The 26,979-nt window shown below is 51.5% G+C and overlaps 12 protein-coding genes across 12 annotated transcripts; 4 read left to right on the top strand and 8 right to left on the bottom strand.

Annotated features, from left to right (window-relative positions):
• Positions 1-252: 252 nt before the first annotated feature.
• Positions 253-3,074, bottom strand: BDW74DRAFT_37286 (putative NTP binding protein). The gene has a single exon (XM_073732639.1). It carries the CDS (start codon positions 2,947-2,949, stop codon positions 259-261), a length of 2,691 nt encoding a protein of 896 aa, XP_073582383.1. The 5' UTR covers positions 2,950-3,074; the 3' UTR covers positions 253-258.
• Positions 3,075-3,515: 441 nt separating this feature from the next.
• BDW74DRAFT_37284 (Nur1/Mug154 family protein) lies at positions 3,516-5,177 on the bottom strand. Its single transcript, XM_073732638.1, has 2 exons — positions 4,796-5,177; positions 3,516-4,733 (listed from the first exon to the last, which is right to left on the bottom strand). Exons 1-2 carry the CDS (start codon positions 5,051-5,053, stop codon positions 3,675-3,677), a joined length of 1,317 nt encoding a protein of 438 aa, XP_073582384.1. The 5' UTR covers positions 5,054-5,177; the 3' UTR covers positions 3,516-3,674.
• Positions 5,178-5,334: 157 nt separating this feature from the next.
• On the top strand, positions 5,335-6,272 carry BDW74DRAFT_155922 (H(+)-transporting V1 sector ATPase subunit F). Its single transcript, XM_073724923.1, has 5 exons — positions 5,335-5,488; positions 5,553-5,587; positions 5,647-5,680; positions 5,735-5,872; positions 5,949-6,272. Exons 1-5 carry the CDS (start codon positions 5,462-5,464, stop codon positions 6,087-6,089), a joined length of 375 nt encoding a protein of 124 aa, XP_073582385.1. The 5' UTR covers positions 5,335-5,461; the 3' UTR covers positions 6,090-6,272.
• On the bottom strand, positions 6,273-7,544 carry BDW74DRAFT_155926 (ML domain-containing protein). Its single transcript, XM_073724924.1, has 3 exons — positions 7,197-7,544; positions 6,922-7,138; positions 6,273-6,857 (listed from the first exon to the last, which is right to left on the bottom strand). Exons 1-3 carry the CDS (start codon positions 7,403-7,405, stop codon positions 6,774-6,776), a joined length of 510 nt encoding a protein of 169 aa, XP_073582386.1. The 5' UTR covers positions 7,406-7,544; the 3' UTR covers positions 6,273-6,773.
• A 179-nt stretch (positions 7,545-7,723) lies between these two features.
• On the bottom strand, positions 7,724-10,119 carry BDW74DRAFT_155927 (putative peroxisomal 3-ketoacyl-coA thiolase (Kat1)). The gene is made up of 6 exons (XM_073724925.1): positions 9,369-10,119; positions 9,222-9,317; positions 8,317-9,165; positions 8,201-8,265; positions 8,041-8,152; positions 7,724-7,985 (listed from the first exon to the last, which is right to left on the bottom strand). The coding sequence occupies exons 1-6, from the start codon at positions 9,471-9,473 to the stop codon at positions 7,947-7,949; spliced, it is 1,266 nt and encodes a 421-aa protein (XP_073582387.1). The 5' UTR covers positions 9,474-10,119; the 3' UTR covers positions 7,724-7,946.
• A 359-nt stretch (positions 10,120-10,478) lies between these two features.
• Positions 10,479-12,542, top strand: BDW74DRAFT_168840 (putative bifunctional fatty acid transporter/acyl-CoA synthetase (FAT1); the record flags this gene model as incomplete). The annotated part of the gene is made up of 4 exons (XM_073726904.1): positions 10,479-10,764; positions 10,816-10,971; positions 11,029-12,322; positions 12,371-12,542. The coding sequence occupies 4 exons, from the start codon at positions 10,479-10,481 to the stop codon at positions 12,540-12,542; spliced, it is 1,908 nt and encodes a 635-aa protein (XP_073582388.1).
• Positions 12,543-12,884: 342 nt separating this feature from the next.
• BDW74DRAFT_185995 (MFS transporter) lies at positions 12,885-14,670 on the top strand (the record flags this gene model as incomplete). The annotated part of the gene is made up of 4 exons (XM_073731167.1): positions 12,885-13,070; positions 13,122-13,156; positions 13,225-13,980; positions 14,036-14,670. The coding sequence occupies exons 1-4, from the start codon at positions 12,919-12,921 to the stop codon at positions 14,668-14,670; spliced, it is 1,578 nt and encodes a 525-aa protein (XP_073582389.1). The 5' UTR covers positions 12,885-12,918.
• A 229-nt stretch (positions 14,671-14,899) lies between these two features.
• BDW74DRAFT_37355 (KRR1 small subunit processome component) lies at positions 14,900-16,317 on the bottom strand. Its single transcript, XM_073732640.1, has 3 exons — positions 16,227-16,317; positions 15,889-16,161; positions 14,900-15,823 (listed from the first exon to the last, which is right to left on the bottom strand). The coding sequence occupies exons 1-3, from the start codon at positions 16,284-16,286 to the stop codon at positions 15,077-15,079; spliced, it is 1,080 nt and encodes a 359-aa protein (XP_073582390.1). The 5' UTR covers positions 16,287-16,317; the 3' UTR covers positions 14,900-15,076.
• A 1,600-nt stretch (positions 16,318-17,917) lies between these two features.
• BDW74DRAFT_155935 (uncharacterized protein) lies at positions 17,918-19,028 on the bottom strand. Its single transcript, XM_073724926.1, has 3 exons — positions 18,775-19,028; positions 18,223-18,699; positions 17,918-18,175 (listed from the first exon to the last, which is right to left on the bottom strand). Exons 2-3 carry the CDS (start codon positions 18,372-18,374, stop codon positions 18,142-18,144), a joined length of 186 nt encoding a protein of 61 aa, XP_073582391.1. The 5' UTR covers positions 18,375-18,699; positions 18,775-19,028; the 3' UTR covers positions 17,918-18,141.
• Positions 19,029-19,168: 140 nt separating this feature from the next.
• On the bottom strand, positions 19,169-19,593 carry BDW74DRAFT_179658 (uncharacterized protein; the record flags this gene model as incomplete). The annotated part of the gene is made up of 3 exons (XM_073729520.1): positions 19,169-19,354; positions 19,406-19,526; positions 19,589-19,593. 3 exons carry the CDS (start codon positions 19,591-19,593, stop codon positions 19,169-19,171), a joined length of 312 nt encoding a protein of 103 aa, XP_073582392.1.
• Positions 19,594-22,028: 2,435 nt separating this feature from the next.
• Positions 22,029-25,529, bottom strand: BDW74DRAFT_155942 (gamma-tubulin-complex subunit SPC97). Its single transcript, XM_073724927.1, has 4 exons — positions 25,082-25,529; positions 23,044-25,028; positions 22,764-22,978; positions 22,029-22,705 (listed from the first exon to the last, which is right to left on the bottom strand). The coding sequence occupies exons 1-4, from the start codon at positions 25,458-25,460 to the stop codon at positions 22,624-22,626; spliced, it is 2,661 nt and encodes an 886-aa protein (XP_073582393.1). The 5' UTR covers positions 25,461-25,529; the 3' UTR covers positions 22,029-22,623.
• A 146-nt stretch (positions 25,530-25,675) lies between these two features.
• Positions 25,676-26,977, top strand: pup2 (proteasome core particle subunit alpha 5). Its single transcript, XM_073724928.1, has 5 exons — positions 25,676-25,819; positions 25,872-25,884; positions 25,949-26,027; positions 26,137-26,480; positions 26,581-26,977. The coding sequence occupies exons 1-5, from the start codon at positions 25,795-25,797 to the stop codon at positions 26,858-26,860; spliced, it is 741 nt and encodes a 246-aa protein (XP_073582394.1). The 5' UTR covers positions 25,676-25,794; the 3' UTR covers positions 26,861-26,977.
• Positions 26,978-26,979: the final 2 nt, after the last annotated feature.

Here is a 26,979-nt window from a genome sequence, read left to right on the forward strand (position 1 = left end):
CATACATACCCTCTTTGAAGTCTCAGGTCTACACATCGACGCTTCCGTGAATATCCCTAGGCAAAGACTCATATGCGGATTGCTTAGGAGCGCAAATAATGTATATGGTATTGACCGTCGCATAAGAATGGTACGCCAAAGAATAGCTCAGCCAATATCGGGTCTAGACATAAAAATACAAGATGAAAGACGTGAGTCTTTCAGCCAGACCAAGATTCAAGAAACGATCTCATTGAAGGGAGGATAATTTAACGATGGCTATAGAGATAGAACCCGCGAAATCGTACGAAAAGTCAAGGCAAACGGTCTCGCAAGCCACACTACCCAAGTGCCAATGAGGATCACAAATCTCACAGCTCGTGCGATCACCATAGCGACAAACCCCAGCACGACGAGGTATACCAAGGCTTGACCGAGATCAGTGAACAACCAGGCAAGGTCGTCGTTAGCCTTGGGCCAGACTCCGGTGGAATTGTATGCGGATATGACAGCAAGGCCCTTTCTGAGGACGTGTAAACAATGCTCAAGCATTCCCAATATCCCGTTCACGAACAGCTTGAGCAGAACGACCTTCGAGGCACGATTCTCTTTAATCTGACAACAGAGATGTTGCATCTGAGCGACAAACAGGAAGACCATGTCAATGAACATATGAAGAGTCTCCGAGCTCATGATTCCCTTAGCGTCGGATTGTGTCTCGTTGTTTGTTTGGTTCTGGTTGGAAGACGGGGCTTTGGCGCTGGGGTTATTCTCGCGACGATCATCCATTTGGTGTCCATCTAACTCAGCCACATCAGTAATCTTCGCTTGCATCACAGTGCCTCGGGGCTCCGGTGTGCTCTTGGTCGGGGACGGGGTTGTTTTACTGGCCGGCTGCGGACTCGGCGCCTCCGAATGACATGGAGTCGACTTTCTGGATAGTACAGGAGCCGCCTTGGTTGGTGAGCTTGAGACGGACGATGCCGATGCTTTATCTTCGGGAGGATCGATGCGAGACTCGGTGGATGACCTCGGGATGCCTGGCGTACGGATGAACCCACGCATACCCCGCGGTTTGTCCCCTGCGGCGGGTTTCCCTGCGGCGACGACCCTGATGTCTACTTTTTGTCTTCCGGTGGGAATGTTCGTGGTCCGAGCTGGGTCTAAATGCATTGCGGAAGGCGCGTTTGATTTTACCCATGAATTTTGACTCGCCCGGCGTAGACCCGAGGGCGGGACACCCGCTTTCGTGTTTGCCGGCAACCTGGTCCGGGGATCGGTGATGAGTTCGCCGGCGCTGCGAGCAACTGGTTCCCTGATTCCCGTGGGTTTGGGTAGATGGCCTTTCAGATCTGTCATAGTCACCATAGTACGTGTTATAGTGGGTGTGATAATGAACACATCGTCCGCCCTGGGCACAGGCCTCTGGTTCTCCAATGACACGGCCCGCTTCCCGGTAGAATCTTGCTCGCTTTTCTCTTCGGGGCTCGTAAACTTCTTTGTCGTCAGTTGCTGGCATTGCCCTTCCCGGCACAGGAGGCGAGGAGATAGCTTCGAGCATTGGGCATGTTTCAAATTCCGAGAAATTGGTTCCCATTCGTCTTGAACGACTCTGGTCTCTCCGTTTGGTATCTTCCCTCGGTGCACCACGCCCGGTTTTGATTCTTTGGACACCCGGGGCATACGAGAGGGCGGGATATTGACGACTTTGGGGCGGTCCGGCGTCGAGAAGTAGAGAATTTCGTCGGGATTTCGGTCGTGTGGCCCATTGATTTCCTTGCATCCTAAAAAAGAACCATCTGGATTTGCATGTGGCGGCGGCTTCTGTTTGGGGCCGGACGACGATTCTTCCCAAATTGTGCTGAATCTTTTGCCAATTTCATCAGGACAATAATAGCGAGGATGATTGGAGTTGTATGCCTGCCCACTGTCGGCGTCATGGTCGGAGAGAGATGTTCTTGAATCCTGACCGTCGAGCATTGCTGGCCGCTTCCCAACGTGTTCAGGAAATTTGAGGGCATGCTCCGGCGACGTAGTGCGTGGGCTAGGGAGGGTGTCGGGGTCGACCATTGAACCCCCTTCTTTCTGCACTTTCTCGATGCTTCGTTGGTACTGGGCGATTTGGCGCACATTCAAAGTAGGAGGGTTGGGCTCCCTGGCCGACGGCATCTGGACGACGAACCTATCTTCCCAGTCCCTCATCGAGAAAGAAGGACCAGATATAGGAGAGACGGAAGAATTCGAGTTGTAGGATGACTCGGTCGTAGTACTTCCTGTCTTGGACTTCTGGCTAGAAAGTCCACTTCCATTCGAGCTAGCTGAATGATTACTGTTCATCCTCCCTTTCCCCTCCGAAAATCGATCTTGGTCAATTGAAGTGCTTTCCTTTAGGCCATCAAGTTGTTCAGGAGCCGTAGTACCCAGCCCCGCTGCATGGCTGTTCCCCATCTTGAACGACTTTCCACCCGAAGAGCCGCCCGAGGATTTCCACTTATACTTCGATCTTTCCTGTCGCGAGCAGTTTGCGAACGACATGATTTTTCGGTACGCCCCGTTGTGGTGTGTCTTCTGCTTCTCGTTGTCATGCGGCGATAAGGACTCTCCATCCACCTTATCCCTTATTTTTCGCCAATATCGTTCGCGATCCTGGTTGAGCGATTTGGGTGAATCATATTCAGGTGAGCCGCCACGTTCTTTGTGTTTAGCTGACGTAGCAGTGTCTTTTCGCTCTCTGCTGTCTTTATCTGTGAAAACTTTGAGGACCGGGAGTTTGGTGGGAGTGGTCTTGGATCGAGGAGATGTTGCGGATGTATCGGCTTCCGAGCTCGTGCTATCTGAGCGAGTTGCTAATTCGACTGCACTAATACGGGTGCCGCCCGCGTCGGAATCTTGTCCCGCATCTTTGTTACGACGTGGTCGAGTTTGAAGGTTGAGCAGATGCCCATTCATTCGGTCGAAGGCCATGGCCATATCGGACGTCCAGGCAACAAGCACTGGCGATGTCGACTCTAGAGTCTGCGCCGGAATTTTAGTCAACCGCCTTTTCCATGAGTGATTGTCGAGAATAAATCGAGACGGTGATGGGTCGACTTTGCGTCTAGCTGAGTGTCGAAGGAAGGACCATCAGAGCACAGAAGTCAATGGGTCAGGAAAATTGAAGATCATGTCCAAATCGGCACGGCTGGGCCAGCTCGTGTATAAGTGAGCGTGAAGGCGATGGAATGTTGGCCAGGTTGAGTCGCCACGGTCGAGAATGCACCACAAAAACAAGCGTGGAATGCTCACAACAAGTCCCGATGCAGCTCGGAATGGAAGCTGCATCATTGGTATATAAGTTTCATAAAACGGAAGGTGCACCCTCTGATGTCGATCCGTGATTTCCAGAGGCAGAGGCTCGGAGGAGCCTTTAATATTAAAACCTCCTGGATCTCGAGCGTCAATGCTGACTGTGACCTTTTCAACAATGACGTTAGATCTAATCGGCCGTCGCAATGCCTCGGTCAAGATTATCCCAGCCACATTCCAACACTGACAGTAACAGCAGTGCAGGACTGTCTTGTGAAAACAGCATGCATAACGATAAGTTCGAATGAACTGCGACCCCGCGACTGCAATGACGTTGGATATTCCGTATATTTAGATGCGATGGTAATAAAATGCTGTAGGCTTGTCTTTATAAAGCGTTGCTATGTCGACTAGTAGTAACCAGTCTCACGACGAAGACTGCTTTTGCTGGTCACTGGCGTGACCGAACTCGGAGCGGCGGCTATGTTGCTCTTTTTAAGGGGGCTTGAGGGTCGGGCACCTTTTTCCCTGTAAAAGAAGTCGCCACTGTTATGCAAACGACGATCAAAGTTACCCGGCGTAGATTTCCGTAGAGGTGAGTTGGCATGAGAATAAATTCCCAGACTACCACCATCTCCTGCGCGAGAAGGGGTCGGTCGGAATTGAGGTTGGCGAATAGAGCCTAGCGGGGCTTTGACGATTGGCGAAGCATCCCGTAAATGATTGGGAGTTTGCACTGAGTAAGGTGCTCGTGACGGCGTGGAAGTAAAGGAGTTATTTCGAGAAGTGTTTCCTTCGGGATCAATATGCCTTACATAGTTAGGGTTGGGGCTCGTCTTAAAGCCTCTGTTAATTACAACGGCCGGAGTGTAAGTGTCGACCTTGTTGTACTTCTCCTCAAACGTAGAGTTAGGACCTGAGAATTGGGTTCCAACCTCTCTCATCAAAGGCTGGGTTCGTGGATGCACGAATTTTGCATCGTACTCGCGCATCACTTCCTTGTGAACGATCTGAGAGTCTTTCGCTTGCTGCTTGAAGAACGACGAGAGGAATGACATCTGCACGGATAGAAGAGTGGTCACCACGAGACTCGTCACGATCGTAACACTTGGACGAGGGTCAGAAAGCTGGGTAGGCAAAAGGAGCCAATAGATAAGAACATGCCCGGGACTAAAGAGACAGAAGAGGTCGAGGCAAATCGGTAGAGGATCCCAGACCGCAACCTCCCAGACATCACGCTCGGCATTCGGATGAGCCCTCGACTCAGCAAATCCAGACAGTGCATTGGCAAGGTATCGAATGGGTGATGTCGTCACAGGAGTAGAGTTAACGCGAACGCGATGAGCGGATGGAGTAGCAGGTGCTTTATCAATCGAGGCTTCAAACATGCGATAGTGTCGCTTGCGCTGGAACGTATAGAAGGTATTAAAAGCGGAGGCGCAGATCAGGAAGTGGACAATGAACGACGCCTAGTAGCGACTAGTTAATTTCCATGTTCAACCCAAGCACGGCCGGACGGAAAGCGACTTACGAGCCAGCTGAGGTACGAAACTCCAACTTCCTCGCCAAACACATCATCGATCGCATCACTGGCTTTTGACCGGCTGTTGGCCCTCGCGATCATGAACACAAGGTTCAGGACGATGCCCAGCGTAGTCGCCCAATCCTTCGCAAACTGGTCCCAGTCGTTCGCATCAATCTCTTCCGAAAGCCAAAGCAGGAAATCCAGCGGGTTCAAGTAGGACTTGATACGCTCCGCCAGAGGCTGACGGCGTACAAGTCGCGGCATGGTGATATCAGATAACGGAAGCTCAAAGAACAGAAGATGAAGCAGTTATTCGGTATGAAAGCCAAGTAAGTTAAAGCCAAGCTCTAGGTCAGCAAAATATGGCCATATATTGACCTTCTGAGCTCTGAACCAACTTGGAAAAGTAAACACCGTGGGCAACACAACTGTCAACAGTAAAGGAAAAAAGATGGGGGAGCTTCGGCTTAGATAAGCGGCGCTAGCGCTGATAGTGAGTGAGCTGTGGAACTAGCACCGTTCGGGATGACGATTGGCGACCGACGGGGACATCAAGGACAACTGACAGCTGCTCGAGACAGAGTCAGACTAAGATCTGTTTGTGCACTAACACTCAGATTGAACTGCTGCCTGGGGATAACGTCTTTGGCCTCTCCCAACCGCTCAACCACCATGGCGGCAGGTACCGTGGCCTACAAGGTACCGCCGATACCCCCTCATCCAACTGCGCGGACTCTATCTAACAGCGGGATTCGCATAAAAGGACCGACAGTTCCTGGCTGTCATTGGCGACGAAGAGTAACTCACCACCGAATGACCATGGGGACAAAAGCCATCGCTAATCTATCCCCGTCCAGCTCCGTAACTGGTCTCCTGCTCGCCGGAATCGGGGTGAGTATTCAAACTGAGGTCCGCAGCGGGCAGCATACTAAATCCCAAATATAGCACGTCACAGGCCCCCCAGACGCCCAACGGAACTTCCTCGTCGTCGACGCAAAGACCGAGAACTCCACGATCGAGAAAGCGTTCCAGAACTTCACGCAGGAACGGAACGATATCGCTGTCCTCCTGATCAACCAACATGTACGTCGTGACAGACTCGAGAGGCCGATACTGTAAATAGGCAGAAATGGACCCGGGGTGCTAACGGCTACGGCAGGTCGCAGAGCGCATCCGACACGTCGTCGATTCCTACTCCGAAGCGTTCCCCGCTGTCCTCGAGATCCCGAGCAAAGACCACCCATACGACCCTGAGAAGGATAGTGTTCTGAAGCGTGTGCGTCGGTTATTCGGTGAATAGATTACTCGGTCTTATGTCTTCGTTTCTGTTATATATTATTCAGCATTTACATCCTGGGAAAGGCGCCCACTTTCGATTTCCGAAGAGAGCTTAGGCCTTCATGATGGCTATCGTCGGCGGTAGAGGTCTTATTGATTATCCGGCTCCATGGGTAGTTACTGTAGCCTAAGCAGTATAAAAACCCTGGCCGTAAAAGTGATCCGTATTCCATTAGAGGAGGTCAGCTACAGGCCTTGGCGGTCGCTGATGCAAGCTAATTTCTACCGATGTGACGCTTTATGCGTAACGCAGTTGACGTATGTGTCATGGGCACTAAAATCAACCGTAATGAAACTCTAAAGTCGCTTCCAGAGTCAAACGACCTTGGACAAGTTGAGGCAAATTGACTGCACTATGCTGATTGCGTATTATGCATGTTAAAGGTCACGCAGAGACAGTTGAACAAATGCCGAACGCCACGAAAGATGTAGCAATCATACATTACAGCAGGCACCGCGAGGAGATGGACATGATCCGATATGGTCGAATATAAAGAGAAAAGAAGATAAAATAACTTGCAAGACGAACAGAGAGCTAATAATGCCAAGAATATATCATGGGGCGGAGGCAGAGCAGCAAATCGTGTAGGCGTTACATAGGTGAATGATTGTGAGTGTGATAGGAAGGTTGCAAATCCGTAATCGCTTAGAACTGGATGTTCTTGGCATCCAAGCAGGTAATCCTCTTGTCGTCCTTGGTATAGACATCCGCGTGGACGGTGTACCTGCCCTATTGTTTCACACGCGCTGGGTTAGTTGGCGGTTCTTCAGCATCGGAGGATCATGATACATACCGGAGGAATCTGCTTCGGTAGGTCAACCTGCTTGGTCAGGGTCATCTCGCCCTCTTCCAAGGGGCATTTCAAATCCACGTTCGTGAGTTGCTCACACAGGTCGGCAGTCTGTCGGAGGAGGGTGATCAAGCCGTATTTGACTTCGAGAACGACGTAGGCGCCCGCTTCAATCTTGTGGTGTAGATTGCCACTAGCATTGATTACGAGGGTTGTACCACTATTTGAAGAGGATTAGCACGAGAAGCGTAGAGATAAGAGCGAATGAGAGGACTTACGCCTTAGGAGGGTTGGGAGCCAAGTCCACGGATTTGATAGATAGAATGTCGCCAGAGGGCTCTGAGCAATACTCTAAAGGGTTGTTACCCGCGACATTCTTTCCATCCGCGATAACATCCTGGGAGTATCCGAAGAACAAAGTGGGCGTGGCAGTGACGGCCAGCGGGGCCAGGCAAAGCAGCGCGGCGGCGGACGATAAGAACTTCATGGCTGCGGAGGGAAAGCGAAACGGATTCAAGGGCGAGAACGGTCAAGTAAGTGGCGATTTGGTATAAGCTGCAAGATTCTTGGTTAAACGTGCTTTCAGTTGAAGGTACACAGTCGTGAGGAGATGAGGAGAAGGATCGGAGATTGGAGAATGGAGATGCAGATGGGGATGGTGTCATGGGACGCTTGCTGCGGTGACGAATGGCTGGGCGCACGTGATTGATTGTAGTACAGGCCTTAATTCAAGCCATCTCTTGGCGCCTATAGCTGATTACGCTTTGGCAGACTTGGTACACACATTACCCTTGGAATACCATGTCCGAGATTCGCAACTGCTCGTCTCGTCTTTGTTCCTCTGGCGTTAATTGAAGATGTTGATATGTACTCCTCTTACAACTTTAAATGCCTTCATCGGACGGAACCGCCCCACTCGTCTCCATCCATCTCCGCATATTCTGGACCTGAAAGTGTTCGCTACATTCGTTGTCTGAACATATGCTTGCGGTATAATATATACAGAATAGAAGTCATCACATCGTCCATTAATGCTCGGAAACAAAGATACCAGCCATACCCATGCCCTACAAGAAAAATGTCAGTCTAGTTTTGAGGGTCTGGCGGGAAATTAGTACTCACCGTCCCAACACACATGGAAGTGACAGCCACCCGCTTGTTCGTTCGTCGCAACTCGGATAAGGCAGTAACAACCTGCCTAGCACCGGTGGCACCGAGAGGATGACCGAAGGCACTAGAGGGGTTAGTAGATGGAAACTCTGGGAACACAATCGAGACTTACATGGCACCACCACGAGGGTTAACCTTGGCCTCATCCAGGCCGAGTTTCTGAACGCAGTATACACCCTATCGACAATTAGCGGCTTTTCCCAAGGGCCAGTCAGGATATGCACATACCATGGATGCGAATGCCTCATTGATCTCGAAAATGTCAACTTCGTTGTTGGTCAAGCCGAACTTGGAGAGAATCTTGGGAATGGCATAAGACGGGCCGATACCCATGATTCTGGGCTCCAAGCCGACAACTGTCGCACCAGCAAACTTGCCGAAGATAGGCTGACCGAGCTCCTCTGCGCGGGATCGCTTCATCAGAACGACTGCGGCAGCACCGTCGGTGATTTGACTGGCATTGCCACCAGTAGTGCTGCTGGGCTTCCATTGAGGAAATGCGGAGCGGATCTTTCCTAGCGATTCGGCAGTTGTGCCATAGCGGATACCGTCATCCTTATCGACGACGATGGATTTGATTTCGCCGGTCTTGGGGTCTTTGATTGTTGTCTTGACGGGGACGATCTCATCTTCAAACCAGCCAGCCTTCTGGGCGGCCTCTGCCTTCTGGTAGCTCTTGGCAGCAAATTGATCATGCTGCTCACGAGAAATGTTGAACTGGCCGGCAACGTTCTCAGAGGTCTGGCCCATAGGCTGCGTGTTCTGCGAGGCGAGAGGGTGCGACAGGATTGCCTCAGAGAGGCCCGGCGCACCACCATCGGCGTTGGTGCTCATACTCTCCGCACCAACCGCGATTCCGACATCGATAGATCCGGCGATGATCTGGTTTGCAATATTCTGGATCGCCAGCAACCCAGAGGAACAGAAACGGTTTGTAACGGATGCTGCGGTTGTCGCGGGGAACCCTGCTGCGAGCACGGCAGAGCGGGCAACATATGCTTGGCCAGGGCAGAGGGTGTTACCGACGCAAACATCCTCGACAAGATTGGGATCCAGCTTTGACTTTTCGCGCACACTCTTTTTGATTCATTAGGCCAATTACTCCGGTATGATGGGCGGTGAAATCGACATACCGTCAGTAATGAGATAAGCAGGTCATCGAGACGAGTGTCCTTGAGGCCACCCTTTCTCGCCTTGGTGAGTGGCGTTCGAACAGCGAGCGTAATTACCTGGTCCGAAAAGTGAGCCCTAGCACTGTTAGATGGTGGCGGTCAACATACCACATCGTCAGGGTTCTTGGCCAACAGCTTCTCCCTTGCAGCTGCAGCGCTTGAGCCGGAGAGCTGGTTTGCAATAGAGGAGAGTCTTTGCTGAGGTGACGACATCGTTGAAGGATGTAGTATATGCTTGAGGAGAAAAAGAGAAATTCGAGCGGAGAAGTTCCCCACGGTATGTTATATGGATTAGCTGGGGCAAGTCTATCAACCGCGGCTCTGGAGAAGGAGATCAATAATCAGCCGAGACTGGGCCAGGAGTACAGCCGAGAGTCGGTCGGCTTGAGCAACGGGCATTCCAGCCGATCAACGCTTTGCGAGGATCTCGGTGGCGGTAGGTTGTCGGCACCATTCTACAAGATCTCATTCATAGATCAATTACCATCTGATGCGCAAACCTGATGGACAGCATCCAGGCTGGGATACTGATCAAGGAACCTGGAAGACTGGTAAGGTTCGGGACCCCAGCCAGACGAGATGCCGAGTATTGTAACAGGGGCGTAAGATACGGTATCGCTGGAGGCCTCGGCTGCCTCGGTGTGGAACTCCATGGTGACAGAGCAGATCTTGGCTTGCTGGGGAAGCGATCTACATCGGACATGGTCTCTGGACATTTCATTTTTGAGCCATCCTGGTCCCAGGGCACGATGCCTGTACAGCTTGTTGCACACCGTACGGCAAATGTGGTGTAACGGCCCGAAGATGCAGTACTCTGTACAAAGAAACGTGCGGGGAACTTCCGGTTCACGACTCTACAATGGCTGGGGGTGTGGGAAAACAAGGGAGACGAATGCCTCAATGCCCTGCCCTTGTTAGCGCCCTTGGTTCTTGGGGTCAAATGGACCAAACAAAACTCCGGGCTCCGTCACAGATAATGCAAATGCCTTTGTCGGCCTTCGGATCTGACATGTCATTGCACTGCCGGCTTTCGCCCCAATGACACGTACGGAGCCGGCCCAGCGCCAGTTCCCGTCCCCAGATTCCGTGCCTACGTTAGGCTCGCTCCAGCGATCCAGTTCTCCAGACCCAGGATAGATAAAAGGCTTAGCCTGGCCGCCCATCATGATTGTGGGGTTGATATTGTCTACTTTCCTCTGCGTTTTGGCAGTGTTCGCCATGGACCTCCTGTCTGAGATCGGTGTGCCCGCCGTGGCCATGGCATCAGCCTTGTCAGTCGCGGCCGGTGCTTACCTAGATGCCAAATTCTCGGTCTCTACAGATTTATCCACTATGATAGGTGATCGAGCTTTTGGAAAACGTCTTGCGCAGCGCATGGGTCAATTAGGGGACACGCCTACCGTCTATGGAATGCTTCATCGAGTGGTTGAGGTGGAAAAGCGTGGCTCAGCTGAAGCTATCTGGTTTGAGGGGAAATCATGGACATATGCCGAGCTGAAAGACCGTACGTTCTGCATACTCTAGGTATAACTCGAGACTAATTCATTGCGTATAGTTGCGGATCGATTGGCCACTCTGCTCAGTGAGCGAGGCATTGGCACAGGCGACTTCGTCGCTGTCTTTACTACCAACTCGCCGGAGATGGTGGCCATTATCTATGCGCTTTCGAAACTCGGGGCTGTTGCTGCGCTGATCAACGTCAACTTGCGAGGTATGAACGTTATAGCCCTAACTACTTTCTGAACAGACTCTAACCGACGGCAACCAGATGACACATTCGTACACTGTCTGAATGTCTCCGGCTCCAAGCTTATTATCTCTACTCCTGATCTGTCACAACATGTGTGCTCCGAGTTGCCACACCTGTCATTCAACATATCCTCTTTCGACGGCATCTCTACGGTGTCTGATCTAATCACAACCGCGGAATTACAGCAGTATTCGCCTTCCAGAATAACAGCTGCAAAGCGAACACCGACAGATCTATCAGCACTTATCTATACGTCAGGGACTACCGGAAAGCCAAAGGCGTGCGCCATCCGCAATATGATGGCCATGATAACATCAAATCCATTATCTCGAGATGCTAACAACCCCTCGAGATACTTCCCGCTACGAACCTACTGCTCACTTCCACTTTTTCACGGCACGGCCTATTTCACCGGGCTGTGCTACTCTGTGGGGAACTCAGGAACCCTGTGTATCCGCCGCAAGTTCTCCGCGTCTAAGTTCTGGAAAGACGTCCACGACTCACGAGCTACCCGGATTCTATATATTGGAGAGTTGTGCAGGTACCTCATGGCTACGCCTGCGTCTCCTTACGACCAGAATCATTCCTGCATTGTGGCCTCCGGCAACGGCTTGCGAGGAGATATCTGGGACCGCTTCCGCGAGAGATTCAACGTTCCCGAGATTCGCGAGTTCTATCGCTCAACGGAGGGTGTCGCCAAGTACGATAACCACGGTTTTGGGTCGTGGGGAGCAGGAAAGGTTGGATTCTCAGGACCAATCAGACGGTTCTTTGAAGACGACACAATCATCGTGAAATACGATCCGGACACAGAGCTACCTTACCGGGACCCCAAGACAGGATTCTGTGTCAGGGCAAAGATTAGCGAGGAAGGAGAGGCAATCGGCCGAGTGAGGAGCCGCGGCATGCTAACTGAGTACTTACGGAATGAAGACGCTACCGAGAAGAAGCTTCTCCGAGACGTGTTTGAAAAGGGAGACCTCTTTCAACGAACCGGTGATCTACTTGTCCAGGAGCCGGACGGGTGGATCAAATTCCAAGATCGGGTGGGCGATACCTTCCGGTGGAAGGGCGAGAACGTCAGTGCGGGAGAGATTCGAGATCACATCTCTGCCATTCCTGGTGTCCATGACGCTGTCGTGTACGGTGTTAAGCTGGGAGCGTATGATGGACAAGCAGGCGCAGCGGGCATCACTTTGGAAGAGCACACCGAGGCCGCGGCGAATGAGTTTATGGGCAAGCTTCATGCGGAGCTGAAGAAGAAGGGCGTGCCGTCGTATGCTGTACCGCGACTTGTCCGGTTGACTGAAAAGTGAGTATGCGCCCTCGACGCGGTGTATGGTCTAACTAACTCACTCAGGGTTGCGACGGGCGTCACGTTCAAGCAGGCCAAGGGCGAGTTGACGAAGAAGGGCTGGAACCCTCTCGGCGACTGGAATGGTGATAAGCTGTATTGGTTGAATGGGACACAGTATGAGAAGCTTACGGAGCCAAGCTGGGCGTCGATTGAGAGCGGGCAAGCGAAGTTGTGATTTTGCTTGTATAAACTTTGGATACCTGGTCAATGTATATTTGAGCGCATATACTCGGTAGACTACCCTACAATACTAGACACTGTCGAATGATAAGATCTCTTTTCCAAATACTGCACCCCGCACTCCACCACGATCGGCAGAGTCCCATTCCCTCATTCCCTGTTTCCCACCCCAGCCGTCTAAAACTCGTGCTTTAGCTGCTCCAATGGCTCTCCATCTCGGTCTGGCCCATCTAGCTTATCGCTTGCGCCGGGACTGAGCGGTCGAACCCTCCGTGGCGGGATTGCAAAATCTCTGCCCCTCCATCTTGAGATTTAGATTCTGGTGAAGGAATCGCCAGTTTCTCTCGAAGCGCACCAAGCGCATTATCAGCATGGCGGTCGCATCCCGGGACACAGATGGGAAACCCCAGGACCCAACTGTCCGAGACATCAACGCCGAAGCGCATGCCGAACAGCCCACAGCTCCCGATCAGTTCGACGAGAACTACCGGACGACGCGATCAGAGATATGGGCTTACTATGCGTGCGTAACATACTACGCTGAAGGAAATCTTTGCTGAACCATCCCTCCCAGTTACTACATAGGAAACAACGGCCTCTCATTGTTCAGTGAGTGCATCGCAAGCCAATACTTGGCAAAGCTTAGCAATATAGGTACCTAGTACTGACATATCCAGACTTCGCACCAACAGCCTTCCAAAATCTCCTCTCGCAAGCCGCAAACGAAGACGGACTGCTCCTCTTCGCCGGCAAACCCCGCTCAGTGGAGAGCATCGTCCTCCTCTGCAACGGCATCTCCTTCGCCATCCAGGTCCTCGTCTTCCTCGTAATCGGCAGCTTCGCGGACTTCGGCACGTGGCGCCCAAATATTCTGATCGGATTATCGCTGGTCGCATACGGGATTGGCTTCGGCTGGCTGGGCATCCACGATGCCGAGAAGTGGCATGTCGCCGTGGGCCTGTATATCGTCGGCCTGATCGCCTACCAGACAACCCTAACCTTCTGGACGGCTGCGTTCCCGGGCCTCGCGCGGAACACGGCTGAGATGAAGCAGGTGGCCGACGAGTACCAGGCGGGCTCTATCACGCGAGAAGAGTATGAGTTCGCAGACACGATGAAGCGCAGCCAGCTGGCGAATGTGGCATTCTACGTGCAGTCTGTTGCAGAGATCTTCATCCTTGCCGTCATTGTGGGCATTATGTTTGGGCTAAGGGTTGACGATAGCCAGGCGAATAATAACTGGGGTCTGAGTGTCCTGATTGCGTTTGCAAGTGGGGTGTGGATGCTGGTTTCGCTGCCTTGGTTCTTTCTTGAGAAGAGACGGCCGGGCCAGGATACTGGGGGCAGGAGTATCTTTCTGGCTGGGCTGCGCCAGATCTATGTCGCTGCGAGGCAGATCTGGAAGCTTAAGCAGAGTCTGCTTTATCTTGTTGGTATGTTTGGCTTGGCCTGACTCTATCCTAGGACCACAACTAACAACGTGAACAGGCTACTTCCTCCTTGGCGACTCCCTAAACACAACCGTAACCGTGATCTCCACGCTGCAAAACAGCATCGTCGCCTACAACACCCTGCAACTAACCTACCTGCTGATCGTCGGAATCGCCGCACAAGCAATCGGAATCTACATCTTCTGGACACTCCAAACCCGCCTCTCCCTCTCGCCCCTAACGCTCTTCCACGCAATCGCAGCCTCCATAATCCTCCTCGACCTGTGGGGCATGGTCGGGATCTTCACAGCTGATTTCGGCTTCCACAACACCTGGGAGATCTGGGCGTACCAGGCCTACTACGGGCTCTTCGTGTGCCCGTGGTACAGCTATTCCCAAATCATGATTTCCGAAGTCACGCCGCGCGGCCACGAGTTCCTGTTCTTCTCGCTGTTTAGCATTGTCGGCAAGACGAGCAGTTTTATTGGACCGCTGGTCAGCAGTGCGATTGTTGATGCTAGTGAGAGTGGGAATGCGAGCTTGCCGTTTTATTTTTTGCTGGGCGTTAGTGTTCTTGCGGCTGGGGGGTTGGCGCTCTTTTTGGATTTGGGAGTGAGTAAGAGGGAGCAGGAGGTTTTTTTGGAGGGGAAAAAGGTTAGTGACGGTTGGAGGGCAAGGGGAGAGGGGTTGTAAGTAGATAGATAGGGCTTACTTAGTTTATGTACTTGTTTCTTCGATGGTTTATTGGTCTTTGAAGAAATACGGAGAACTGCGTCTGACATAGAACTAGACCAGATTATGTTTCGCACATCAGCTTCAATGTATGTATATACCGGGCTGAGTAGGGCGAACGAAGACTGGCCTGTTTCTATTCGTAAGTCGCAACCTATAGGTAACATTTTATCTACGATTTGGATTAAGATGACTGCCATGAATAAATAAATTTTAGTTCTGCCGTAATGTTCAGACAATTGTATAACGCCAGCCCATGCCATGCCTAGCGCCTAAAGTTAGGAATACATCAGAAGGGGTCTAGGAAAACAACGTAACAAGCCAGAAAGGACAAACAGAAGACAAGCAGACATCAAGCCATGCTCACTCATTCGTCGTCCGAGTCTGCCTTCGACTTGCTCTTCTTCTTCTTTTTCTTTTCCTTCTTCTCCGACACATCGGCGTCCGCCTCTGCCTCTGCCTCCCTCTTCCGCTTCTTCTTCTTCTCTTTCTTCTCCTTCTTGGCCCTCTCTGCCTCTTCCAAGTCCTCCGGTGCAACGAACGCCTTCTCCCGTTCCTTCATTTTCTCCTCGCGCTTTAATCGCTGCTTCTCCATGACCTCTTCTTTCTGCGCGCGGTCCTTGGCCTCCTTGGACAGGAAGTACTCTCCAGACTCGATCTGCAGATCCACCTTGCTCTTCTCCGGCGCCGGCGGGAAAGGAGTATAGACCTTCTTTGTCTTGTCGGTGACTTTGAATGGCGTGCGACGCTTGGACAATGTGCGCTTCTTGAAGTTGGGGAGGAATCGGTCCCACGATTCGGCGGCCAGTGTGGGGTCCTTGGCGAGTTCGCGCTTAATCATGAGCTCTTTAATGTGGTAGATAGGGTGGATGTTGGCCATGCAGTCGTCGACGATTCTTCGGACTTCCTTCAGACCTTTGTAGGGGCCCATCGCGGCGACAGTGTTTCCCTGCACGAGGATGTAGGTGCCCGTTAAGAGCTCGAGGGCCTTGAGGGTTGAGCCTTGCGGCCCGAGGATACGTTGGCGGCGCTTGACGAAGCGTTCCTTGTTGCGGACTTGGTTCCTGATCTTGATCACATCGCATGCGACGCCGTCTTCGAGGATTTTAAGCGCCTGCAAAAAGTATGGCGTTAGAAGAGAAAAGGACGAAATTGTAGGTCCGATATGTGATAACCTACCTGCTGAACAGGAACACTTCGCGATAACAGCTTAATCAGATCACGAGCCTTGAGGATCGCTGCTGGGTCGAAAGTTTTCCGTGTCGTCTTGACTGTCATGCTACCCTCGACCAAATCCAGAGTGCAAGCGATTCCATGCTTCTCCAGCGCCCTCGTCACAATTGGCCATGCTTCCTTCAGATATACTTCGCGGTACTTGGGGAATAATGTAGCGAATGAGGATTCTTCGGCGAAGTTACCGGCGGCGTTGTCTTCTGGTTTGAACTCATCGATCTAGCGGAGAAAATACAGGTTAGTTATGAGGAGCGGAGAGGAAGTTGTCCCTTCCGCGTACGCACCTTCCACTTATCGATGTCATCCGTATCCCACGGCTTCTCTTTATTGTTTGTAGAAGGCATTTTTAATGAGTCCCAGGTGGTCAAGATGGACCGCAAGTTGGATGTTTGTGAAATTCTTTTGATGGCGGAAACATTTTTGGTCCGCGGCCACTTACCCGGATAGGGAAGGTCTAGCAGCCTTAAGGAGAGGGCATAAATCAGGCAGACATTACTAGTAGTCATGGCTCCGGCTCCAGTCTCGACCCTTACCCTTACTTCACTAAACAGTCGATTTCCTGCATATTACGCATGGACCTCATCTTATTCTTAATTTACTCCGAGTTCTAGACTGCGTCGACTATGAGCGAACTACGGAGCAGGTCCGACCTGAGATCGGCCTGCTCAATCTCAGGCACATTTAATCCAACCCCTGGAATGGGCGCCGGCTCCTAGCTAGTTCCGTAGTACGTGGTAGGTTGTAGCCATACCAGGACCATGGTTTTTGGATTGGTGATGAGTGGGAATTAGCCGCAGTACTTAAATACGAGGTAAGGTGGGACTGGTCTCTTTGCTGGTAGAGATACGTGTTTCGAAGATACCGTATGCTTCGGGGCTTTGCCATAGAGTACCTTTGCGTTCGAGGAAGTTTGGGCTCAAAGGTTGGGTATCTTTATGGCCGTGTAGGTGGACTGGGAACCATGAGAGCCCGCCGATCTGAAACAATAGTTCGGCTCAAGTAAACGATTTCGGCTCCTAGCACTGGAACAGCAGGTAGGCAGATACTCTATAGATCGATCCATAAGTTGGTATACTCTTTGCTCGTCCAGACGTAGCTCACTGGGCTTGCATGCGATAACACACGTCTCGGAATATCTCCTTGACCGGAGGGGTGATTGAGATGACATCGATGAGTGCTCGGGTATCTAGCGTAGCTCCTCTTCAAGGTAACAAGCAATGTGTCTTCCAGTAACTCTCGGGTCTCAATCGAAAAGAGCACACTTGGGTTGCGTGCCTATAATGTCGAGACAGAGCTCCTCAAACAAAGATCGAGATGCTGCATCGTTGAATGACTGAAGCAATAAGTTGGTTCGGTGTTAGCCAGGTGCAGAAGCCAGGTGAGAAAGAGCTTGAGAGAAGACCCCGAGCACGAGTCAAGGTGGAGGGTTCTTCCAAGGTTGAATTGGTGGAAAGCCGTAAGGTTCAAGCGCCCGTGATGTCGGGTTGGGGCTTCTCCTTCCATTTTCTTTCATCAACGTTTCCTCCCCTCATTTCCCCCTCTTCACGTCCATCACGTCCTTTTTTCCCTGGCCAGCCTCAAGGGCTCCAAATGAGTGTTGTGAGTGATGCTGATTCTTCTTACTGTTATTACTATACCTTTCGTCCTTGCTTCCCTTTTCTCTTCCTGGAATGCTATTGCCGCCGATCCCGCATGCTAGCCCCAGGAAATTAGCAACACAAAAGACGCGCCCTCCTGGAAGCTGACCTAGCTGGACGTCAAGAGGCAATTTCTTGCCGAAACTGGAGCTTCTTCGGTTTATTCTCAGGCATTGGAACCGGCACGTCTTGCTCCTCTTGCCTTGCGTATATGCAAAAGAGCCTGAAACTACTCGTCACGGACTGAGAAGGCGACAAAAGTCTGACAACCGGGACCTCCTCGAAGCCTTTTTGTGGTACTCGGCAAGCCATTGTAATCTATTCCGATGGTCTGATTTCTAGTTTGAGCGGCAGCAATGAATCTTGATTATACCAGTGTTCACTCAACTGACCACTTTCGAGTTGAAATTAGGCACTAACTCGCGTTAATCACATCAATCTTGTTGGCGACACTGGTCGATTGAGCACAGGATACCCCCCAAGTTTAGCAAAATCTCATCGCAAACCAGGCTCCTCTGCAATCACCGCCGGACTAGCCAGCCGGGCATCGTTTCATTCCCATTCAACACCGAGGCTTTCGTCCGATACAAACATATCTATGCTATCAGAAGACTGCATCACATCCTCGGGGCTATGGCCTTACAGTGGAAAGTAAGCTTTCAGGCTTCGGTCGACTACCTCACCCTGGGCCCTGGATATCAGATCTCGGTATTGCGCCTGCGGCATACGAAGATGCCGAGTCATAGGGTATAGGGATAAGGAGGCAAGCAACCTCGTGATATTCTCACTATTCATCGTACCTATTTCTCGGCTCGTGGGGTCTGAGGTATATCGTCAGCACCATGGCATAGCACAGGCACGAAAGTTTGACGGGGGCATACTGTCAGGCCACGCGGAAAGAGGCAGGGGAATCATCTTTGTATCAACTTCTGTAAATCCTGCTGCAGTCAACATGGTTTTCAAGCGAGTTCCAACCCTGAGATCCTTGATGTCTTCCATTGATCTCATGAGGTGCGAGCTCCATTGCCTCAAGGCGTCGTTCTCGGTGATGGAGCCGTTGTCTGATTGTACATTGAAATATATCTCAACCAGTTGAACCCACCCACCGGGCTTGAGAACTCTATGCCATCCAGCCGTTAGCCATGTGCTATCAAAAATTGGCTTGGTGGTACAACCCCACCATCAAGGGTCGAACCTTTTGATGTCTCGAATATATGATGGCCAACGGGACCGATTGATACCCGTCGCGAGGAGTCGAGAGTGGACAAGGTCAAAGCAATTCGGAGAAAAGGTAAAGGGACGGTTCAGATCATCTACCTGGCGAGTAGGTCGTCAGCTTTACTGTTCAACCTTGCCAGCCCGCTGGGTGGTTGTACTCGTCTTAGGGAAAAGGATAAGTGTAAGACCTTGGTATAGCGGGGATAAAGGAGTGTTTGAGTGTGGGTTGTGCGCGGGTTCTGGAAGACAAAGGTGTGGCAGCTTACTTGGAGCCAGAGGTTCTCCGGTGTATCATCTGGGTTCATGAAAGGGTAAATGTCGACTCCGATTACCTAACAACACAACAGGTCAGCTAATCAACGTTTAGAACATCATGCGTGTATACGGGTATCAACCTCGCAGTCAGGGTTTTGCTCCGCCATATCTACGGCCCAAGATCCGGTGCCATATCCACAGTCCAGCACCCTTCGAAGCCCTGGGATAGGAGGAAAGACGAGGCGGTTGTCAAACATTTTGTTGAAAATCCGATGCTGAAGCTCCAATCGTTCAGCTTCATCCTATTGGCATTTAGAGATGAGCTCCAAAGTAAGACACGAGAACAATCTTACTTCGTCCACCGGTTCGAATGAGACCTTGTTTTCAATCGAATACTGCTGATACTGACGACCTTGGATGGAGATAACGCGGAGGTATTCATCGTCTAGCTCCTCTGTCTGTGAGTTCGGGCTCCTTCGGAGGCACAAAGTCAGAGCCTCCCCACAACTATCTGCCCAGGCTGGAGAAAGACGTACGTCATGATTGTGTGGTAAAGCTTCTGTTAATTCTGTGTCGTCTAGCGAGCCGGCTCAGAGGGGAAGACAGGCTTCATAGCAAGGTGGGATGTTGAAATTCTACCTGTGGCCGGTGACGCGCGAGCTTAGTGTGGTTTGAGTCTTTGTTGAAGCGATCGATGTGGCAGAGCAATCCATCGGCCTAGGATTACCGCTGGGCGCGGACAAAGGACCAGTTATCTTCGCTCTTTCTTGAGATGCCCCAGCAAAGGACTTATCGCACGGGGCACGCATTCTTACCCAGGTACGAAACGTACAGTTGGGAGAAGACTTTGCTCGGCCTAGAGCCATTCGCGTCTCAGTCCGATGGGAGCCCACGGCGGGTACATGAAGCAAAGCTATGAGCGTTTCGTTCCACACGAGGCGAAGAGAGCTGCGACGACAGATCCATGGCTCAAGGCTTCTCGCCCGTGGCGTCCTTATTATTGCCGTCCTCTTCGTCTAACCGAGATACATGTTTACCTTCCCAGGTATAAAATGTTTACATACACGCAGTATCGCAGGGCAAGGCCACGGAGGGGTCGGCAGTGCACCCCAAAATGGTACAATCAACGAATCGCAATGGAAGAATGTTGGTGTTACCGGAGAGATCGTCATCGTATGGCCCTAGTTTTCGATCACAAGCCCTAGATGGTCAAGCTGGATGTCTGGGAATCGCCTCTGCGCTGCTTACTCTGACACCCCTGGCTCCGAGGCATTGGCTGCCCTCGACCAAATCCTCGGGGCCGGAAACATGCAGCAAGCCGCAGTCTCATTGTAACACTCCGGCGGTGATGGGATGTCAAACATAGCGAACTCCAGTCACCACCAACACAACATGATCAGAATTCACGAAAGATCTTTTAGTGGGGTTATGCGAGCTTTACAGTATATTAGTGACTGAAAGATATGCACGTCAGGAAGTCAATTAGACCGCAAACAGAAATTGGACGGCGAACGAGGAACCAGCCATAAGTGACCGGCGTGTCTCGGAGGGGCAGCGATTTGCAAGGAAAACTCCGCAGGCCGGTCAGATTCAAAAGAAATTGACCGATTTAGCGATTACGCAGCTGAAGCCTTTTAGGGCTTGAAAGGACCCTTGTCTCTCTGTGGCTTGATTCAGCGGCCATCCGTCTCTAAAGGGCCGTCGATATATGCCGAAATCGAAGGACCTAGAATGCTATTATTCCATTCTTCCTGTGCTATTGGATGGCACGTGGCGCCCTTGCGACAATAGTCAAACTGGATGGAAATTTTATATGGGACACCTCTATGCACAGGTTAGTGGGCAGCCCAAATATGAAGATACTCACATAATCTGCAGCGGGCCCATAGCGTACGCGAAACTCAGGAGTCTCCGTCGATCTAATCTGCAGGATTCCTTAGATTCTTCTTCCTTTCCTTCATTTCTGCTTCCCACCCTTTGCTCACCGCTCCCCTAAGGCTCACTGCCTGCATCCTCGCCCTGGGAAAGCGACGCTAGGACTTTCAGATGACCACTCAATTGGCATCAAGCCGAATCGAGAACACCATGGAGATGAATCTACCTGCCTGGACAGCCAGCCAATGACATCAGTGGGCTACTCTGCAAACCCTCATTTAGTCCTAGAACAATTCGAGCGATGGGGCACTCAAGGATCAATGACCACAACGGCTGTGGAGCCCTGAAACAGGCCAACTCTCAGCGAGCAATCTCCGCCTGCAAGTGGCCCTATAGTGCCTCATTGCCTACATTGATTCCGATAGCAAGAGCTTAGATCACGGAAATGCTTAGCAGATTTACGGATTTCTTCGTCCCGTTGACTTGACATGATTGCAACTCGCCGGCTGGCTGCAGCTCTGGCCCCAGAAACATTAATAGCAAGGCCATGGATGTTTGGGCGGCATGCTGGATGCATGCTGGCATTGGAGCACTGTTCCTGATTCGAATTGCTGCATAAAAGCGGGACACGCTATTCTCAAATCGATAAAGTGCGATACTTGACCAAGCGCGCCCTTTGTAATACGTCGAACACACAGTCAGGGTGTTCATGCATGTTCAGCCGGTTCCAGCTTTGTTGCTCTGATGCAGAGTATACCCATATTCTTGGGTCTATACAGAACGAGTTAGTAGACGTTGAATGAGGGTTTGATAGGGAAACCCAGAGCCACGGTTCACCTTCGGGAAGAGCGCGGCGATAACAACCGCCCGTGACCCGTCCTTCCAGTGTCCACTGTGTGGGACTCCGCCGTGAAACTCGGCGGGGTGTCATTCAACCGCGCTTGCTTTGGTCAAGGCTCCATGCTGAGGAAATCGACTATCACGGAGTATACTCGGTCATGGCTGCCCTAGTTTACAATGGATACTTCATTTACTGGAGCCAGGTGCTCGTTCCACCAGTAGTCGGACTGTATCAAACCACGTAAGTTGTCTGAGGAAATTGAGCAGCTGAGGCATGATTTCTAGGTTCTCCTAGACTGTCTAGACTACTAGTTTAGTCAATCGTACAGTGACAGTGTAAATGTATATCCCCGTATCCTCACTTCATACCGCGCTATGGGAACAGATCATGAAAGTTAAGCGATATAAACATTCCAATGAGTCATCCCTTGCCCTAGCCTAGGCGCCTAACCCAAACGCCTAGTCGCACAAAGAATCTGGAACATGAACATATAATTCAAGAGTATGCATGGATACTTTTAGAAGAATCGAATCGAATCCGTTACGTTTTCGAATGGTTCAAGGAGACGGACGTACAGTCAGGCGACTCCGAATGATCGCTCGGAGCTTTGATCTGGTCGTCTCTCGGACAAGGACGTCACGGCCGCTTGTATGGAGCGTACACTCTGGCGAGTAATGTTGGGTTGCAACCCCCGCTCAACGCGGAGGCACGGGTAAGTGTGTGTGGATATACTCGCCGTGGTAGAACGTTTGGATGTGAGATGATGGCCTCACGCGACGACGGGTATATATGGTACTTGAATAATCATATCACGGTACTGGTAGACCTTACTCGGACTGGCAGCCTTGGTGTAGCTCAGTCCTCCTTACTGATGGAGCTCAGGGCATGCGCTAGTTTCAGCAACACGACGCTCTCAGTTGCGGCGAAGTAATTCAAGCTGCAAATGACGTTCGTGAGTAGAATGCAGGGAATAACATTTATGGAGCCTGACATACCTATCCATGAGAATGCGCAGATGGCGGCCAAAGTGGTCCTCGTATCGCTTCAATACATCCTCGAGCTTTCCAAGGCGCGCAGGGTCATACCCGCGTCCATCAGATGTAGCGGGGTTTGAGCTTAGCTCTGGGTCGGCTGTGGCGAGCGCGCGGCCTAGCTGTGCTGCGGACCAGGAGGCGAACATTGTGCAGCAGGTTAGGAGCTTTGAGTGGATCTATTTGGGCAGACATGATCAGTACTCGAAGGTGGGGAAGACAGGACGACGTCAACGCAACGTACCTTGAGGAGTTTCGCCTGCGTCAGCATGCACTCTTTCAGACAAGTATCCAGGAAATCGACGTGGTCCTGCATCAGCTCGTCGACTGTTCGGTTGACCTGTTTGGTGCCGTTGTGGGTTACTTCTGACCCGTCTGCATCGGTACCATTCACGCGATCCATGAGGTTCTGCCAGTTCGGCTCAACTACTTCCGCCGTGCAAAAGTAGAGTAGTTGTTGCACGAAGACAAGCATCTTCGATCGAAGGTTCCAAGCGCGCCTCTTCCATAACTCCAGCCGTCGGTCGGATGATTTATGGCGCCAACCTAAGACTTTGCTTTGGTCCAGCCAGGCAGATGAGAGCATGGATTCAAGATGGCGGAGAGATAGCAGGTGCCGGAAGATAAGTTGATATCGGAGGACCGTCTTTCGACTGATGACGAGGGATAAGGGGAAGGGAACGGTGTAGTCGAGTTCCAAAGCATCGAAGCCAACAATATCTTTGTCATCGTCGCTCCCTGCCTGCGGTGCTTGGTATTTCTCTAGAGCAGCTTCTGGGTTGTCCTGGTCGATACCGGAGACACTGACAACTTGCATGAGCCATTTGGTCAGACCGACTTTGTTCATCCGGACTTTGACGTCTTCTTTGAACGGATCTTGCGCGGCAATACTGCCTGGCTGTCGCAGGACTAGATCAAGAAGTGACTGTAGCTTGCTTTCGTTGACGTTCTTGGCTGGCTTGCGGAGCTCGGATGCTCCAAGTTCGAGGAAGTAGGAGAAGAAATCGGATCGGTCAAGGAAGAAGTAATGTTTTAGGGAACGGAAGCGAGTAGTAAGAGAGTTCTTTGTTAACAGGAGGTTCAGTAGGGAGGCGTTGGCATATGTATAAGCGGCGTTAACGTTTTCCAAAAAGCGAGGGTCATCGAACGTTTTTGGAACATCCTTAACCGCTTTGCTGACATCCACTCCTCCACACTCTCGCACCACGTTCAGATATTTTCCAGCTAGGAGTACCTTGTCTCGTACGCTATCGAGCTGTGGCGGCACTTCGTTATCGCGGATAGTATATCGCTTCTCCCAGTACTCATCCGTGTAGTCCTCCTCGAGCCTCTCTCGCTTGATCCATTTCTGCTCCTTGACGAGAAACTCCCCATGCGGATCCTTGATGCCTCCGTGGTGAAGCCATTCGTTGAGCATTGTCATGTACGGCCTGCTAGACTCTCGAAGAAGAGTTTCTAAGAGCGTTTTTGTGGTCGGATCTCCGGAGAAGGTTGCCAATCGCTCGGTCAATAGCCGCAGTACATTGCCGCCTTTACATATCTTCTTGCTAGACATGGCTCCAGGAACCAAATCTCCGCCTTCTCGAAGTTGCTCTAGGATGTTATCAACGTCGTCAAAATCGTCAATTGACTCATCAAGGTCCTGATCCAAAAGGCCGTTGCGTCGGAGAAGCTCCTGGCCTAGTGAGTACAGCTGAGCCAGGCATTGGCCGGTCGGCATTGTATGAAGGCGGAGTACGTGTAGAGTGAAATTTGGGTTGTTGAGCAGGTGCGTCTCTAGCTGAGCGACGAGTATTAAATAGTCCTTCAAGAGCTTTCGTACCGTAGCGCAAAGGGCATGGCTTACTGCCCCGTATTCTGCACGACTCAAGAGTTCCACAAATGCCTCCAGAGCACTGTAATGTGTAGCCATATTCAACATGGACCTTGTAAGGTCCCTAAGGGTAGGATCAAGCCCGGGCGGTAGTTGAAAGGCCGGTCCAGACAGTCGGTCCTTCTCCGCCGTCGGGTCATATTGAGCTTGGTATTGGATGTATTGGCCCTCGAATCCCATGAAAACAAACAGCAGGTCCTCCAGAATCGCCTTCTCTTGTTCATCTGTAGACAGTTCGCGTAGAGGTGCAGGTTGAAGCGATTGCGGTAGCGTCGAGGACAGCGGAGGTACGGATACGCGACTAGCTAGCGGCGCAGTGGTGTAGGGCATCAAAGAAGCGTGCGGATTCCATGGTGCTGGTAAGAGTCAGTACATTGCCGAGGATCTTGAGTTTCGGCGAATGTCTCACCATCTGGAGCATCTTTTTCCTTCTTCCGCAGATTAGGACTGAGAGGTCCCGCTGTATTGGCCCTTTTCGACCACGACTTGTCGCCCTCTCCACGATTGCCTGCGCTGGGTGACTCCCTCACTGGGTTCCTAGTTCGGCTTTGTACCTTGTCTTTGGTCTGAACCACGAGACGTTCGGCTCGCTTTTCGGACGCGACATGGTCCCTGGGGACTTTGCTCTTCTGAGTAGACGTGCTCCCGCGATGATCCATGTTTTCTGCCTGCAATGGAGAAGCTGTGCCGCCGCGTAAACCGGGCTTTTCAGCATCGGCGACGCGACTGGACGCAACGCGGGGTCGTGGCGGGTTCATGTGGCTGGCGCGGCGGTCATTGATGGACATGGACCCCCAATATACAATAGTAAGGGCAGATTATGCATAGATTGAATAGATTGACAACGTTAGGCGCCGAAAACGAGATCTGTGCTGGTCATGGTCATGCGTAGTCCCGATGCTTTGTCCGAGCGGTGGGTGTATGTTGTTGCCTTGATGCCTGAGATCTCCGCCAGGCACTTGCGACTTGCGTAGCCATCATCCTCAGAGCTTCATCCAGAGCTTCAGCTTCCCCATCTCCCCCATCTACACGCCTTGCGCCTTTACTGCTGATTCTAATTACTCCCTCAGCACTACGTATTTGAGTCTTTTGGTTTTAACTACACGCTTCATATAATTCAAAATGTTTATCGCGCGATCGGAATACGGTAAGCTCCATCAGACCTCCTCTTGAAGCCCAATCTGACTCTTCCTTTCCAGACCGTGGAATCAAGTACGATACCCTCCCCGTATAACCACCGACTCGCTTTGATTCACTCTAACGGTGGATATCACAGCACCTTCTCCCCGGAGGGTCGTTTGTTCCAGGTTGAATACTCGCTCGAAGCTATCAAGCTCGGTTCGACCGCCATCGGTGTATGTCCTTCGCCCTTACCAGCGGATCTTCACATGGCCCTTCATGTCTACGAAACATCCAGGAGCTCCTCGACAATATCCGCGACAATCCCGCTAACTGCCTCAACAGGTAGCAACATCCGAAGGTGTCATCTTGGGTGTCGAGAAGCGTGTCACATCCACCCTGCTCGAAGCGTCCTCCGTCGAGAAGATCGTTGAGATTGACCAGCATATTGGATGTGCTATGTCCGGCCTGCAGGCAGATGCCCGATCCTTAGTTGAACATGCCCGTGTCGAAACTCAGAACCACGCCTTCCACTACGCTGAACCTCTGCGTGTCGAGAGCTGCACGCAGGCGATCTGTGACTTAGCCCTGCGATTTGGAGAGACCGGAGATGACGAGGAAAGTGTTATGAGCAGACCTTTCGGTGTGGCTCTTCTAATTGCTGGTATTGACGAGGATGGTCCTCAGCTGTACGTCGCTCTGCAGCCCTTTAACTTGCCTAATCTCGAGTCTTTGGCAAACTCACTACATCTTCGACGAATAATATTCGCTGACCCATCGTCTTACAAGGTATCACGCCGAGCCCTCCGGTACATTTTACCGGTATGACGCAAAGGCCATCGGGTCCGGAAGTGAGGGAGCGCAGGCAGAGCTACAAAACGAATACCACCGTTCTTTGACGCTTCCCGAGGCGGAAACACTCGTCTTGAAGACGCTCAAGCAAGTTATGGAGGAAAAGCTGGACGCGAAGAACGTTCAGCTGGCGAGTGTCACCAAGGAGAAGGGCTTCCGTATTTACAACGATGAGGAGATGGGGCGCGCTGTCGCCCAGCTGGGTGGAAACCAATAAGCGGCTGGCCAATCCGCTAAGTCTGTGATGAGGCCTCATAAAATTTATGTGCTATACATCACAGGGTTATCTTGAACTCACATAGAAAAGAACAATGACCTGTCTAATGACTGTGAAGC

Source organism: Aspergillus multicolor, assembly GCF_047715735.1.
Source record: "Aspergillus multicolor strain CBS 133.54 unplaced genomic scaffold BDW74scaffold_18, whole genome shotgun sequence".
NCBI classification, from domain to species: domain Eukaryota; kingdom Fungi; phylum Ascomycota; class Eurotiomycetes; order Eurotiales; family Aspergillaceae; genus Aspergillus; species Aspergillus multicolor.

Bases quoted from the DNA above. Each gene is read 5' to 3' on its own strand.
- BDW74DRAFT_37286 (XM_073732639.1), bottom strand. From the start codon at position 2,949: ATGGCCATGGCCTTCGACCGAATGAATGGGCATCTGCTCAACCTTCAA.
- BDW74DRAFT_37284 (XM_073732638.1), bottom strand. From the start codon at position 5,053: ATGCCGCGACTTGTACGCCGTCAGCCTCTGGCGGAGCGTATCAAGTCC. The intron at 4,734-4,795 runs GTAAGTCGCTTT...AGTCGCTACTAG, and splicing joins TTTCGTACCTCAGCTGGCTC to GCGTCGTTCATTGTCCACTT.
- BDW74DRAFT_155922 (XM_073724923.1), top strand. From the start codon at position 5,462: ATGGCGGCAGGTACCGTGGCCTACAAG. The intron at 5,489-5,552 runs GTACCGCCGATA...TTCGCATAAAAG, and splicing joins CAGGTACCGTGGCCTACAAG to GACCGACAGTTCCTGGCTGT. The intron at 5,681-5,734 runs GTGAGTATTCAA...TCCCAAATATAG, and splicing joins TCCTGCTCGCCGGAATCGGG to CACGTCACAGGCCCCCCAGA.
- BDW74DRAFT_155926 (XM_073724924.1), bottom strand. From the start codon at position 7,405: ATGAAGTTCTTATCGTCCGCCGCCGCGCTGCTTTGCCTGGCCCCGCTG. The intron at 7,139-7,196 runs GTAAGTCCTCTC...CTCTTCAAATAG, and splicing joins GCTCCCAACCCTCCTAAGGC to TGGTACAACCCTCGTAATCA. The intron at 6,858-6,921 runs GTATGTATCATG...GTGAAACAATAG, and splicing joins TACCGAAGCAGATTCCTCCG to GGCAGGTACACCGTCCACGC.
- BDW74DRAFT_155927 (XM_073724925.1), bottom strand. From the start codon at position 9,473: ATGTCGTCACCTCAGCAAAGACTCTCCTCTATTGCAAACCAGCTCTCC. The intron at 9,166-9,221 runs GTATGTCGATTT...TGAATCAAAAAG, and splicing joins TGCTTATCTCATTACTGACG to AGTGTGCGCGAAAAGTCAAA. The intron at 8,266-8,316 runs GTATGTGCATAT...AATTGTCGATAG, and splicing joins ATGAGGCATTCGCATCCATG to GGTGTATACTGCGTTCAGAA.
- BDW74DRAFT_37355 (XM_073732640.1), bottom strand. From the start codon at position 16,286: ATGCCTTCTACAAACAATAAAGAGAAGCCGTGGGATACGGATGACATC. The intron at 16,162-16,226 runs GTGCGTACGCGG...TTTCTCCGCTAG, and splicing joins ATGACATCGATAAGTGGAAG to ATCGATGAGTTCAAACCAGA. The intron at 15,824-15,888 runs GTAGGTTATCAC...TACTTTTTGCAG, and splicing joins GAAGTGTTCCTGTTCAGCAG to GCGCTTAAAATCCTCGAAGA.
- BDW74DRAFT_155935 (XM_073724926.1), bottom strand. From the start codon at position 18,374: ATGAATAGTGAGAATATCACGAGGTTGCTTGCCTCCTTATCCCTATAC. The intron at 18,176-18,222 runs GTAAGGCCATAG...CTGATAGCATAG, and splicing joins CTGAAAGCTTACTTTCCACT to ATATGTTTGTATCGGACGAA.
- BDW74DRAFT_155942 (XM_073724927.1), bottom strand. From the start codon at position 25,460: ATGTCCATCAATGACCGCCGCGCCAGCCACATGAACCCGCCACGACCC. The intron at 25,029-25,081 runs GTGAGACATTCG...GACTCTTACCAG, and splicing joins GGAAAAAGATGCTCCAGATG to CACCATGGAATCCGCACGCT. The intron at 22,706-22,763 runs GTATGTCAGGCT...CGTCATTTGCAG, and splicing joins CTGCGCATTCTCATGGATAG to CTTGAATTACTTCGCCGCAA.
- pup2 (XM_073724928.1), top strand. From the start codon at position 25,795: ATGTTTATCGCGCGATCGGAATACG. The intron at 26,028-26,136 runs GTATGTCCTTCG...CTGCCTCAACAG, and splicing joins TCGGTTCGACCGCCATCGGT to GTAGCAACATCCGAAGGTGT. The intron at 26,481-26,580 runs GTACGTCGCTCT...TCGTCTTACAAG, and splicing joins GACGAGGATGGTCCTCAGCT to GTATCACGCCGAGCCCTCCG.